General features: G+C 38.3%; 1 protein-coding gene across 1 annotated transcript in view; it reads right to left on the reverse strand.

Annotated features, from left to right (window-relative positions):
• Positions 1-12282, reverse strand: part of Dad (Daughters against dpp) — a 37720-nt gene extending 25438 nt beyond the window's left edge. Inside the window, exons 1-6 of the mRNA XM_065361481.1 lie at positions 11989-12282; positions 11372-11506; positions 10634-10702; positions 7467-7944; positions 1136-1189; positions 760-936 (exon numbers count right to left, since the gene is read on the reverse strand). Of these exons, the coding sequence (XP_065217553.1) occupies positions 760-936; positions 1136-1189; positions 7467-7944; positions 10634-10702; positions 11372-11452 (859 nt within the window). The 5' untranslated portion in view covers positions 11453-11506; positions 11989-12282. The remainder of the gene's footprint in view (positions 1-759; positions 937-1135; positions 1190-7466; positions 7945-10633; positions 10703-11371; positions 11507-11988) is intronic.
• Between the last annotated feature and the right edge of the window lie 2246 nt (positions 12283-14528).

Here is a 14528-nt window from a genome sequence, read left to right on the forward strand (position 1 = left end):
GAGAAAATGAGTACGAAGAGATGGAGGACGGAGGAGAAACCAGAAACCAGAAATCAATGAAACCATTCTCGTCTCTAATGATGGTTTTACGAATGTTACGACTTACGACGTCGTCGCTATCGACGGCAAAAACGTGCAGAGAATCGCTATTCGCCGATCGGCGATCGCAATATATCCGAGGATACTACATAGGTAAAGACGCGTTCTGATGACGGTCTTGCAGTCGCATTCGCATTCGCAGTCGTAGACCACACAGATGTCAGGTAAAAACCGGTGTAGCTGGTATAACTAAATACATACATTGCATTTTTGTTGCCCTATTCTATTCCGGCTCCACGTAAACGACGAGCATGGTCGCATTAGTCGCATTGGTCGCACTCATCTTCAATAACAACAGTAGACCTATCAACCGCGTACAGCGCATCGATTTAGAGCATAAGGAGCAAATGATAGCTAATTAGCTATTCGGACTCATTCCGCAGATGATCCAATCTGTATACTTTATTCTCGATGCCGTTCGCCATTCTGCTTTAAATTTTGCCAATTTGCCTCTCAAGTCTCAAATTCGAACGTGCGACGGTGCGAACAACGAATAATACACGTAACTAAAACAGGGCTACCGGCTACCGGCTACCGGCTACCGTTACGCACGAATGTGTCACCAATAAGTACATAAATGTACACACACACGTACGAGTATGTATGTTAGTACCCGATAACAGCTACCTGATAGTGATAATACGTAAATACAAAACTCACTTTCGCCGCCACTGGTACTCAAAGATGCTCGAAATCTGTCAGTCGCTCTGTAAAATGTGTGGTGATGATAGTGATGGTGATGAGGGTGAAGATGATGATGATGAGGGGGAGGAGGGGCAGGATGATGATGATAAGCGAGCTCGTAATCGATGATTTCAGCCTCACTTGGTGCTCGATCTGCAAAGTCGTAGATAAGACGATAGAATAAAAGACGTACGGTAATTTTAAAAATGAATTAATAAGAAGTATCAGTTTCTGCGAATATAAATATTCATCGTAACGAGTATACTTAATAGATACAAGACCGATAAATCCATAGTATCCGTTACAGCGAATAGTTTTTTTTTTTAAATAACAATTAATTTCACGATCGTACCTTCTGGTTTCAGTCTTTCATTATTGAAGCGTGTGTAAGGTGGTGGAGGTGATTCTGAAATGAAAACAAAAAAGAATTACAAACTCAATTGAGTTTTTACTTATTTGCTTATTGTTATTAGGTTATTTATTAGGTTGTAAAACTACAATCAATTAAACTATGTAATAATCGCTCCTCGAGTACCGCGATAACCCGAACAGGAATTTTCAAGTAGAAGGACGGAAAATACATACGAAAATTTTGACTCGACTTAATCGGCCAAAATCCAGATTGATGATGCATTTGCCAGTGTTGTTCGATAAATACAGCGAGAAAAAGAATTCGTCGGCAAAATAATCGACCATTTTTTGAGCAAAAAAAAAGAGGCAGGTATCTCAGCTGCCAGAAAAATGTTTGAACCAGACAAAACTCACTAGCTGAGTCGAAACGCATTTTTCGGTTTTTGGTGGGTTTTTAAAAATACTTGAGCTGCGGGTTAAAAATTGAAAAAAAAAATCATAATTCTACCAAATAGATTTCGAGAAACTGAAATTTAGTACAGTCGTAATGTCGCATATTTTTGACCAATAAAATGGTCTAAAGACGGTTTCGAACCATTCTGAGCAGTTCTGGAGTGTCGAGCAGATTTTTAAAAGTTGAAAATGTCAAAAAATATCACTCGACGAAGTTGTAAAGGTAAAATTTATTTTATATCTTAATTTTAGCGAGCCGAGTCGATAGGGAGGCAATTTTTAGCCGTTTCGTAGCCTCCAGCCATAGCCATAATAATAATAATAATAATAATAATAATAAATACTTCGGAAACTTCGGACCTTCAAAAAGCATCGTAAAAACTATAAGAACCGTCCAAATCAACTTTCGCACGTATAAACGTGACTGGCCACTCGACCGATTACGCGACAATTTTTTGAAATTAATTTCCGACAGTTCGGAACTCGATTTTATCACTGAAAATCTGAAGAAAAATAAATCACGGGACTCGAGCAGGTTACTGCAAAAAACTGAGATTCAGTTTGCCGCTTCTGCCCTCTTTTTTGACATGCCGAGTCGACTGAAGATGGTTTTAGGCCGTTTTGGAGCTTCCAGCTGCAGTTCTCCAAAAAAAAAGGTCATAAAATTGATCGAAATGAACTTCGAGCCACTTGGCCGATTACATAGGTACCTACCAATTTTCTAAGCGCGGCACAATTGCAAATAAAAGGTGTATTCGGGCGACCTACAGAACTACACAATGATTTTCCTTCTGTAGTTTTGCACAATTCTCTGCGGCTCTGCGTAGTTCTGTAGGTCGCCCGAATACACCTAATTGAGCAATTCGAAGATACCTATAATGTATGTATACAGGAATAGGAACATTAAAATTTCAATTTTTGATAACTCGGAGAGATTCCCGACATGATTTCATTTCTAGGGTGACGGTTGGAGCGGGGGGGGGGAGGAGGACAAAATCTCGGGCAATTTTACTCGCTAACAGGAGGAGGGGATTCAAAAGCATAAGTAGTAAGAGCCACCCACCCTACATAACTGCACTTATTCGGTATACGAGTATGGAAATCCGAAATCTGAACCAACAGCTCGCTGTTCATCGGTCTTGGCTTCGGTTAGGCTGAAGCGATTTTCAAAACTCTAGATCGATATCGAACAAGGAGGACTGAACTACATGCGAATGTTTCTCATGTGAATAGAACTAATACGAGTAAAAAAATGCCTACGCGAACCGCACCGCACCACCCCGCATCATATGTATCGTGAAGAAGTCTGAAGTATAGCGATAGCGAAGGGAAGTGAACTGCAACCGGCCCGCGGCCGACCGACGCAAGGAATTCCAAGACAGGTATTCATTAGAGATGGAGATGACCACGTAACGCGTTTTCGTGGTTCGATTCTTTCGCATCGCATTCGCATCCACTATCCACTCACTACAGTACATACATAGGTTTATCCTATAGTCCTCTTTCTACCTCTATCCAAACAATACCATAATCGATTTCGATACCCTACACAATGCACTGTGCCTGCACATCACATACCTACGAGTACAACTTATCAACTGAACTGATCGACTCGCATCGTCAGCGCCGTCAGCGGTCAGACTGGGCAGTGGCCAGTGGATGAGTGCACATCAGATGATACTTTGTATCAACTGTCGCGTCTCGCGTCGTCAAGTTTCGAAAACGCTTCTTTCAACTTGGGACAAATGATACAATAAGAGTAAGTAAGCGACAAAAAAAATGGATAAATAAAAAAAGCAAACAAACAATCGGTTACGGAAGTGTTGACCACGGCGGCGCGGCGCCACGCAGGAGAGATGTCAACGAGACCAAAATTGGGGAGGAAATTTTGGATCAGACACCGCGCCGTATCGTAATCGTTTGGTACCGCGTACGCAGCTTGCAGTGTAAGTGCGCGGTTATAGTGGAGCGTAGCGTAGCAGCGCGTAGCTGCGCGAAGATTTGTCAGTGGGTGGGAGCAGCGAGGAGGGAATCCCTCCTCGCTGCTCCCACCCACTGACAAATTTTCGCGCAGCTACGCGCTGCTACGCTACGCTCCACTATAACCGCGCACTAATCATGCACTCGCATAGGTACAAATGCAGATGCACATTGCACACCGTCGTCCATAAGTCAACGTACATAGATTGGCTGCTACGAGATTCAGCACAACAGACGTTTTACGTTTTACCAATATTATACGTACGTCGTACGTATTCCTACATTCCTGTACATTGGTACGTATACCTACGAGTAATTACGCACTGCCACGACAAGAATCGATTGAGAGTATGCGAGTAAACTCATTTCATACGCATAAATGTAGTGTAAGTACGAAAGATGAAAAGACTAGGAGCATAAGCTGCGCTGAACCGCTTACTGCCGCCAAGCCACAGGCAACGATCACGATCACGACCACGACCAGAAAGATATGGCGGCGCGGCGGCGGCCGGGGCTGGCACGGCGGCATCGCAGTGCTCAGAAAGATAACGTGAAAAATTACAAGTAGAGGCAGAGGCGCAGAGGCACGCTAGCTATGGCTACGGACTTGGAAACAAGACGTGAGATCTCGATGGCGCTGTTCGAAGAGCTTCTTTAATGACTGGATTCGAACACGATTTTAGTTTTGCTACATAATTACATCACTAAAAAAGGAAACAGGTTTCTCGATTGGATCAGTTGCACCATTCACACTAAACAACCGATACCGACACCGACACCGACACACAACTCGGTCATGCAATCCAACGGTCATCAGGCCATCATTGTCTCGCATCTCGCGATTTCACATTCAATTTCAACTGCTCACTGCTCACTGCTCAATGCTCAGCGCTCGAAACATCAAACCGCAAAGTGCAAACGCATCGTTTTCACCGAAATACGAGTACGTACGTCCAAAATATTCGGCCAAGACAGTCCTTGGGGTAGCTCCGCAGCTCAACTCACAAGTCTGGCGAATATTTTTAAGCAAAAGTAAGTCGAACAGATTCGTGATTTATTTACTCGCAACTTGGCTGATCGGAGTAGTCGTACTTGGCGAAATCGAGGATATTTCGAGGAAACTGTAAGGCAATTACCTTTTCAAAATTCGTCACTTTTATTCATTTTCTCGGAGGGTCTGCGTTTGTTTCGTAATCGCATCGATTTATTGATCGAACAGCGGAAAATCGAAAGTCAAATTTGATTAAATTTTGAGGTTCTTTGAGGAAAATGGGCCCAAGAATTTTCAAAAAATTTCCCAAACCCGAAAAATGCAAATCAGCACGTGAAATTTCACAAATTTTTACGTTTTTTTAAAAGTTCGTCACATCGTTTCAACGTGATTTTACAATTTCTAACGCAATTTTCGACAAATTTTACAAATTTCTGAAACTTTTACGTTAATGATTTTAATGCTTTTTCTTAGTACATATTTCAATAATGTTTTCATCATGTTGTTACCGCTTTTCATGCCAATTTACACAGATTCTTTTGCTGATTTTTAGTCATTTTGACGCCTTACAGTTACAATTATTTTAAAAATAATTTCGCAATGATTCAAGTACACAATTTTTGCAACATTTTGTGAAAATACACTGAAATTTCATTATCGTTTGGTAAGTTTCAGTGAATCTCAACACATTTATCGAGTTTTTGGGTACGAAAGATCCACAACGGGGAGAAGTTCGGTGAAATCACATGTTAAGTGGTATCCCCCCCCTCCTAAACTGGTATTTTTGATACGTAATACATATAATGACGCTACGAAGGAGAGGGAAAGAGAAGGCAGTGATCTACAGGCTCGCTCAATAATACTACAAAAAATACGAACATTCGTTAGTATTTCAAGATGAAAACAACTTTTGCTAATATGACTATATTTCACGTTTGCCACCCACGAGAGAAAACATTTCCGAAAACTCTTTCTCGATCGATGAAGATAAATGAAGACATGTACAGTTGTACACTGTACAGGAAATCGTTAGGAAGGCTCGACTCGACAGTTTTCTACGAAAATTGTATCGTACGAATGAACACGTTTTCGCGGTATGAATTGCTTCGCTATTACTCGCTGTAAAAACAATAAGTTACGATTACACACGATGAAAAACACAGTGGAAATTCTGGAAAAGGGTGTAAGTCGAGAGACAACTAAACTTGAGAAACAACGAATCAACTATCTAGTAGGACTGCTGCGAAAGGAGGGTTTGGTAAAATTACCAAAAATATAATTCAAATCGCTGTTCAAAAAAAGTGATTTAACTGATATGTATTTCATTGGTTGAAAACACAACAAATTGATTGCGGTAGATTTTTCAGGTATTAAAAAAACATTTCCAGACAATTCACACACCCCGCCGTATCCATTTTTTCAAGCTTTTTTTCGTGTCATCAGAGTACATCATCTCTGAACATTGAATAATTATAGCGCTTCTCGCATATTTTCGTCATTTTATGCAATTTTCACTCGCCAAACATCATTTTAAAAGGGTTCGAAATTATTTTTACGCTATTATCACACATTTCGACGGCATTCTACGCAAATATTTTTTGTGAATTCTGCCAATTTTGAAAGAGTTTCGTCAGTTTTTGATGGTTTTTGACTGATACTAATGTTCAATTAAATGTTTATAATTATACCATTTCATTATGTTTTAACGACGTTAGGTGCATTCACTTTTGAATAAATTTTGATCAAGTGTCGTCAGTTTCTGGTTGTTTGAAATAATTATAATACTTTTAAAAGTGATTTTCGTGTCATTTTTGACATGTTCTAATGAAAGTTTGAGAAGAATTTTCACAAATTTTCGCCTCATTTTGCTTGAAATTTACGGTTTTTCATCTACATCATCAAAACCCCACGCACCTACGAACACTGGGCACGCAAATTCGACAAAAATGAAAAAAGTTGCAGCTGAAGGTAGAATTATCATTTTTCAAAAATTTAGACCATTGAGAAGCTAAAACACGGAAATTTACGCGTTGGAGAAACTTTCGCTGAGGTATAAATTGAATTGATATCGTTTCGCTAACACAAATGTAACAAGATGCACGATGCACGATACGCGCAGCATAGCATAAGATTCGAGATCACACATACGGTGGTGCATCTTACTAGTTAGCTGTTGATTTGCTTCAAGACTCAAGACTGAAAGTAGTTTTTCGTTTACGTTCTCGTTTTACAGTCACATTTAGAATACTACACTACACTGAATACCAGTACCACACTACACAGTACACACGTCATCAACATTACTACACTGATTAGTTTGCAAGTGAGCTGCACAAAACGAATGTAGTTGTAGATATACTCGTACGATAAACACAGCAACGACGACAGAGACAGACGCTGACAGTAAACAAAATACTCGCACGCACGCACGCATTAACGTTCACAGTTCACACGCGTGCATCTACATACATTCGTAACTAAACAAAACAAACACGAAAAAAAAACTAACGTACCTACTATGCCGTATAGTACCTATGTATCTCCTACAGACTACAGCGTACAGTGTACAGTGTAATGCATATATGTACGATTTCGGCAGCTAAAATACACAGACACACAGTACACTAATGTATAGGAAATGAAGCAGACAAGAGACTCGCAGTCACAGTACCTAATGTATTCGTCGTTGATTAGAATTTGTAAAAGAATGATAAAGTTTGGCTGTAATACCGCCTGCCGGCGGCAACTTGGAGTTCTCGTAGTAACATGATTGTACACTGTGCATCATACTCCGCCTCTGGCGTGGACTATGTATAGAGGTCTGAGGTAAGGGGTGTTACAAGAATGTACGAGGACGAGTAGAGCTAGAGCTAGAGCTAGAACTAGAGCAGAAGGCAGTGGCACTCACCTGGTTCGCAAAGACGACTCCAGTGATAGGGATTGCAACAAATGTAAATCGGATCGCTGGCCGAAGAACAAGCCGGCGTTCTCCTGAGCTCGGCGGTACTTTTGAGGTCGGGCCAACGCCAAATTTGACAGCATAACAGATGCGGCTCCTGCACCAGGTCTTTGGGTACGAGGACGCAAGTCGAAGTGCCCGCGCCGCCGCTCTCCACCGCTTCCACCAACATCTCGAGTTGATTGTCTTTCAATCTTTTCAAAACGGCGTGCCTGAGTAATCCTTCGTCGCTGAGCGAACAACAAGAACTGCAATTCTGACCGTTTTCGTACAGCTCGTCTTCCACGATCGCTTCTCCTTTACTCCTGATTTCATGTTCACGTCGGATTCGCGCTTTCCACAATCTTTTAGCCAGGCAGTTTCTTTTGCGGCGGAACATAAACATGAAACCAGCAGCGTTTTCGCATTTGGCGCTCACTATGTTCACCTTAAACAACAACAACAATTCAACGCGAATCGAATTAATACTCGTATTCACCTTCACGATAATGCTTACGCAGTGCAGTATGCCGCCGCCGCTGCTGCTGCTGCAGCTGCTATTGCTGCTATGCACTATTGCGATTGCGAGCTCGACAAAAAGCTGCTGAGCTGCTCGCAACTAATATTCTAATACAAATACACGTAGGTAATAATGACTAATCGAATCGAACAAAGCCCGCGATTTCAATTCAACGCGAACGCGATAACGCAGGTAAAATTTTCACATTTGTAAAACGATATGCACCGATTGCGGCTTATACACCGAGTCACCGACACGTGTAAAAACTAGCGTATAACTACTACGTAGGTAGAGGTACGTATAAAAACAGAAACACTACTGGACAAAAAAAAGAAACACCAAAAAGGCGGCGAACACAAAAATCAGATATGTAACACATTAGAAATTGCTGCTGATATTTAATATTACGATGATATTGCTTCGATCACATTTACGTTTCGTTTGCGGATTGATATTTGATATGTGTGTGGTTGCAAATAGGTACTCGTAGCAATAGCCGTAAGGTTGCAAATTACTCCATTCTGGGATCTCGGCTAATCGGCTTCGGCTTCAAAAGCAGTACACAACACTCGACATTCTACCGTCGAACCGTCGATTATGACGAATTTTTTTACAACTTGCGATTAATTGACATCGGTTGAAAAATGAAAATGATTAAAAATTAACTTAACGCGAAATATGAAACGAGTAAACTAAATACAGAGCCAAAATTTTCATGAATTATGATGAGAAAGGCAAAAGGCACACACGAACCGAACGAACACTACTCCGTAAGGAGCATAACGCCACAGCTAGCCAGCTACACTGAATAAACCAACCAACGACTACATAGAAAGCCTGTTGGCGACACGAAATCTAGACAGCTACGTTTCGCTGTCTCGCTACTAGGTCGCGCCACCGACTAATAACACCAAATAACACAACATTCGTGTTATTTTATTTTTCATCGCAGTTCGTTTCGTCTTTCCTTTTCGTACTTTTCGTCTTCGTCTGAATCTGTCACTTCACCTCATCACCTGTCCCTCGTCTAATGTCTGTCCCTTTCCATACTCATACTCCATTCACTCCACTCACTTCAGTCTTCACTTCACTCGTACCTATTCGTAATTCGTATTCTGTCATGCACCAATTTTGAAATTCGAATTTCCAATAAAATAATTCAACGACGATGTCGCCTTATTCGCATGTACATTTTTTAATTTTTATATACATATAGGCCTAATTAGTTACAAACGTCAGCATCACCTAAGCATCAGCAACAGCAACTCGTGTATTCAAAATTCAAATCCGAATAAGCAATTATGACCTAGTGCCATTCTAGAGCAGTAAAGTACATAAAGATAAACTAGGTACCCGTTTCAGCAACGCATTTACGAAAGCGAAACTTTTTTATAGCTAATCCTTCGAATTCGTAAACAAACACTAAACCAAAGCAGCAATTTCATCCCTCATCAGATCGAGATCTTCATTATCATTTTATTAATACTTATGTACCTAGATGATTCCTTTTTAATTTAAAACAGAAAAAAGTGTGATTGTGCCATAGACTAAAGTAAGGTTAATTAGCATTCCTCGTTCCTCATGTAAAAACTGTTTCTAAAAAATAAACGAATAAAATCATAAAGCAATCTAGTGTTTTCAAAAAAACAATTATTACTTATCTACGCGTCATTGTCATTAGGTACATAGCATAACAATCATATTTAGGTACTAAATCGAGTTAAATTTTATTTTGCAATAAATTTTGAAGTAAGTATAAGTACCTAGACTTACTGATTGACTAAAATTACAGATGCTCGTTTACTTTTCTTCAAATTAAAAAGATAAGGCTGTAGTGCTCAATTGAAAACTCGTATAGGTAGCGATTTATACGAGATATGAAATTTAATTAAAATGGTTCTTTCGAGAGGGAAACTATAAATTTGAAAACGTTTGAACCCCTTCTACATATGAATGTTCATTACTCGTATTTGAAGTTTGAAAATAAAAAACCTACGACGTGTTCTCAAATTGAGGTAGCCATATTTTTGAAAACACTGTTGCAACATTTATCAAAAATATGTTTCAAAACCAACTAATCCAAAATATATCCGGAATCACTAGAAAAGGTCAGCAAGAACGTCAGTAAGTAAATGCTTCAAAACCACAACATTGTATTCCAGAAACTTAAACTCGATGACACTTCGATATATTGAATTGATTCTTTGTACCTCGTCGTCAGTTTTTCTCAAATATTTTCGAAACTACGCTTTCCTATATGTACAATAAAACTGACCATATTCAGCAGCTCGAAAATTTCATGTTCTACAAATTCAGTTGCGAGTAAATTCTTCGTAGAACGCTCAGTTTTCTTTGAAAATGACCTTTTTAATAAAAAAATTGAAATCGAAAAATAGGTACCTATAAAATTTATGTAATTTCCCTCGATCGCTGATTTTTATTTCCGTTTATACATACCTATACCTGCACGCTCACCCCGTTCCTTTAACTCTAAAACCTTTCAAAGAAAGGGATACCTAAGTACGTTGAGTGACGAGCTGATAATTTTAATTTACCGTTGCAATTCAACAAGCTATTTATGTACGAGCGAGCACGCGTAGCGTACTTTTCAACTCACCTTTTCTACTCCGTTCGAACGAAAATGAGAAAATTGAACGGTGCAGTATCGACAGAACGAAAATCTGGTCTGAAAATGATTATAAAATTATTATACCCCGATTGAAGTAAAAGTATTTGATCATAAACTACAAAAAAGAGAGGTCGTAAATAAAATTAGAAAAAGCTGTAAAAAGAAAAAAAGTAAGTAGGTAAATAAAAAAAAAGATTTTTAAAAAATTGCACTCTACAATTCGAGGATTATTGAAAAAAGGAAAGTACCGTAGTGATGTATAATGTACATATAAGTAAGAGCCATAAATAAATCATGCCGCTAAAATGTCATTGAACTCGAGAGTCTAAACAAATTTTGCAAATTTGATAAATTATTAGTAATATTGCTTAATTGAGATAATTAGAAAACGAAGAAATTACCGCATTCGAGTAAATTATGATTTTTTGCTGAAATTATTTTATTTATCATTGTAATCGTAATTTCTCTTTTCTACTTTTTGATATTTCAACCTGTTGGTTTCAAAGAATGTTGTTCATTTTATGAAAATTTCATACAATAACATTATTTTGATACAATTTTCTAGACTGTTTTCTTAAGTAGAAAATTATTCGTTTTGTTTTCTTCAAAAATTAAATATTTTGGATTCTTCGCAGGCAATCACCTTACACTAAAGCCGTAAAATATACGTAAATGATTGATAAGAAAGTAATTTATTACTTAGTGCATGATTTACGAAAAACTTACCGGTTTTGATTTTAAAACTGAAGAAGAACGAATTTGCCTCGAATAAACACGACATGGCGGTTGCAGTCGAAAGCTCTCCATAAGTAATGTATGTAGGTACAATTCAGATCAGTCGTTGGCCTAATGTCTGTTTACCTTGCGAAATTGAAAAAAAAAAAAAAAAAAAAAAAGTCATCCTATATTAATTTTTTTAATACGATTACGAATGCGGACAATTTTTCAATCAATTATATAAACATAAGCCGTAACTGGGGAACCTATCAAGTAAATAATAAGTCATCTTTCAACCTGTAATAATTTGGTATCTATACCTAATTCATTTCTGAAAATTACGTAAAAACTGCAGAAACTTAGCGCTTAGCGTTTATCTAAGTATTTGATCATTGATTTGAAAAAATCCAAAAATAAACGAATAAGCCAATACGAAATTAAAATCAAGTTATACTTAAAAGAACATTCCGACGGGTACCTAAACTAAAGTAAGAAAAAATTCAATGATTTAACAAAATACAGGTGTTGTATCTGCAATCACAAGACTGTGTTCCACTCGCAAAACAAAAACAAACAAATATTTGGATTAAGTATTAAAAAAAAAAAAAAAAAAAAAATTAACGTACTTTCATAAATACCTACTGTATGTAGGTGTTTCGATTGGGGAAAAAAATAAATAATGCGAGACGCCGCGCGCGATAATATTTAAGTAAAATTTGATTATATATTTGGAGAAAGAAAAACAAAACGAACGCAAAAGCACGTTGAAATTGAAACTTTACAATCACCGGCACGAACCACTACTAACCAGACCAGCGTCACATAACGCACTAGAGAAACTTCTTAAAACTTGGAGAAAATTTGTGTGAAACTTGGTAGAGGAGAGATTCAACGTGGTAGAACCAGACAGTAGCGTTGATTACTGTACAATATACGATACGATACGTAGCACATACACTTTACACTTACGTACAACCAATACGATATGTGCTCGTAAGTACCTAATGTACGTAGTAGGTGCATTACGTGTTTACATTTAGGCACCCAACTACCGCTTACGTCCGTCCACCTAAGTAGATATGAATGAAATTCACGTTCTCGATTGCTCACAAGGCAGGTTCAGGTACGCAATTACCCAAACGGCAGTCAAAATTTCTGTTCAAAAGACAGAAAATCCCATCGAAAAGCGTGAAAAAATAGTTACCATATTCCATTAGCCGAAACTTCGATCATGAACTGAAGTTCATTTTTGGAAGATGGTGAAAAATCTTCAAAAATCAAAATTTCACCGGCTCGAGTTTGGAAGTTGAAATTAGATTTGTATCATACATACTTTTGACTCTTTGAAATCGGATACAGTTTCGATCGGTTTGAGCAATTTTGCAGCCTCCTGCAAATTGCAATTTCTGGGAATTAAAATTTCTTTCAATTTTTACCCAATCAAGTTAAGAAGCTGAAATTTCCAACTTTGTAGATCAGAGACAGTTTCGAGCTATAGAGCGTTCAGCGATATTCTAGAAATTATAATTTTTCAAAACATGCCCTAAAATTTTTTCAGATGAACTTTCAACACAGTTAGAAACTGCAATGTTCATTGTTCAGTGTATTGATGGCCCACGCACATCGCTACCTAATAACACACTGTAAGTCGTTTTTCATTTTTTAAATTTTTTTTAAAAAATTTGTATAGCTAGTATATCTTTGTGGCACGTGCGATTGAGCAAAAATTATTGTCAAATCAGTCAAACGATATCGAGAAAAATTTCAGCATTTTTAAAATTCGTTTTAATTTAAACGATTTTTTGATGTCTAGGTACCATCGCCTGTAGTATACTTAAATTAAATTAGGTAGGTAGAATTCGAAATACATGATCTTGAAAAAATACTTGATTAATAAGTAACAACTTATTTTATTGTACATACCTACTTATAGAAAAGAACTGGCACCTATTTGGCTATATTTTAAGAACTCCTGAAAAAACTTGACAAAAATTAAATTTGAACTATTGTAACAGCCTAAACGCGATGATATTTGAATACTATGATCATCAAGAGATCACCTAAACCGTAAAAAACTGAAAAAATAACAACAAAAAAAAAATGAAATCTGAATGTTTTTTATGTGACTATAACTTCTGAAATTAGAGGTTACATTAAAGGTTGAAGGTATACATACTCCTACCTATAGAAAGGTGCCTATCTGTGATATTTACGTAATTTGTAAATTTTCAATTAGTACGTACGTCCACTTAAGTTATAGATCTGATTGATTGATTGATTGATTACAATCATCGTAATTGTAGGGCTAGAGCTCATTCGTAATTCCACGAATCGAAATTGCAGGGGCTGGGGCTGGAGTGGGGCAAAAAATCTGGTGAAATACGTATATAAATTTGTGCACGATGTTTTGCATGGTGCGGACTTGGAGGACTGCTATAAAAGCTCGGTTTCCTTCGATGAGAAAAACTTTAATCATTGTTATGAATATTTTTAGTAGCAAGACATTGGCATGTCGGCACCGGCACCGGCACCGCACTGGCCGCATGCGGTGCGAGGCGCGATGCGGCGACGACGTAGCGTGTGTGTGTGTGTGTGTGCTAATAACGCGTCGCACAGTGCTGCGGCGGAGCTGCTGCAGCTGCTGATGGTCTGACAGTCTGATAGTAGGGTGACTACTATCCTATCCTACCCTATCCTACCCTATCCTATCCTATCCTATCCCTATAACTATGTATGTGTATGTGTATGTGTAGCAAATAGCAATACAGCGCCTGCTATACTGCTGCTGTATACGACTATACGAGTAGGCTACGGGAGTACGGGCTACGTCATATGGCTCCAGGACGTGCTGGCCCCGAAGTACTATCATAAACAATACTGCGAAGTCGACTCGACGATTTTGTTAGTTATTTGTATAATGTACCAAAGAAAAGGAAAGGGGAAAGAAAAAACCTAAAAGAAAACCCATGCGGAGCATGAAATGTTACCGATATTTCGAATATATTGTATTACATTACATTCATTATCATAATGGCGTGGCTCAACTTATCTTTGTCGCCAGCAAAAACAACAACCGAATCGCAGATATTTTCCCATACCTACGATATACTCGTATGTACTCGTATTGATTCATCGCTGCCGTGGTACATATAACCTTAATACTTAC

Source organism: Planococcus citri, chromosome 1 (genome assembly GCF_950023065.1).
Source record: "Planococcus citri chromosome 1, ihPlaCitr1.1, whole genome shotgun sequence".
NCBI classification, from domain to species: Eukaryota; Metazoa; Arthropoda; class Insecta; order Hemiptera; family Pseudococcidae; genus Planococcus; species Planococcus citri.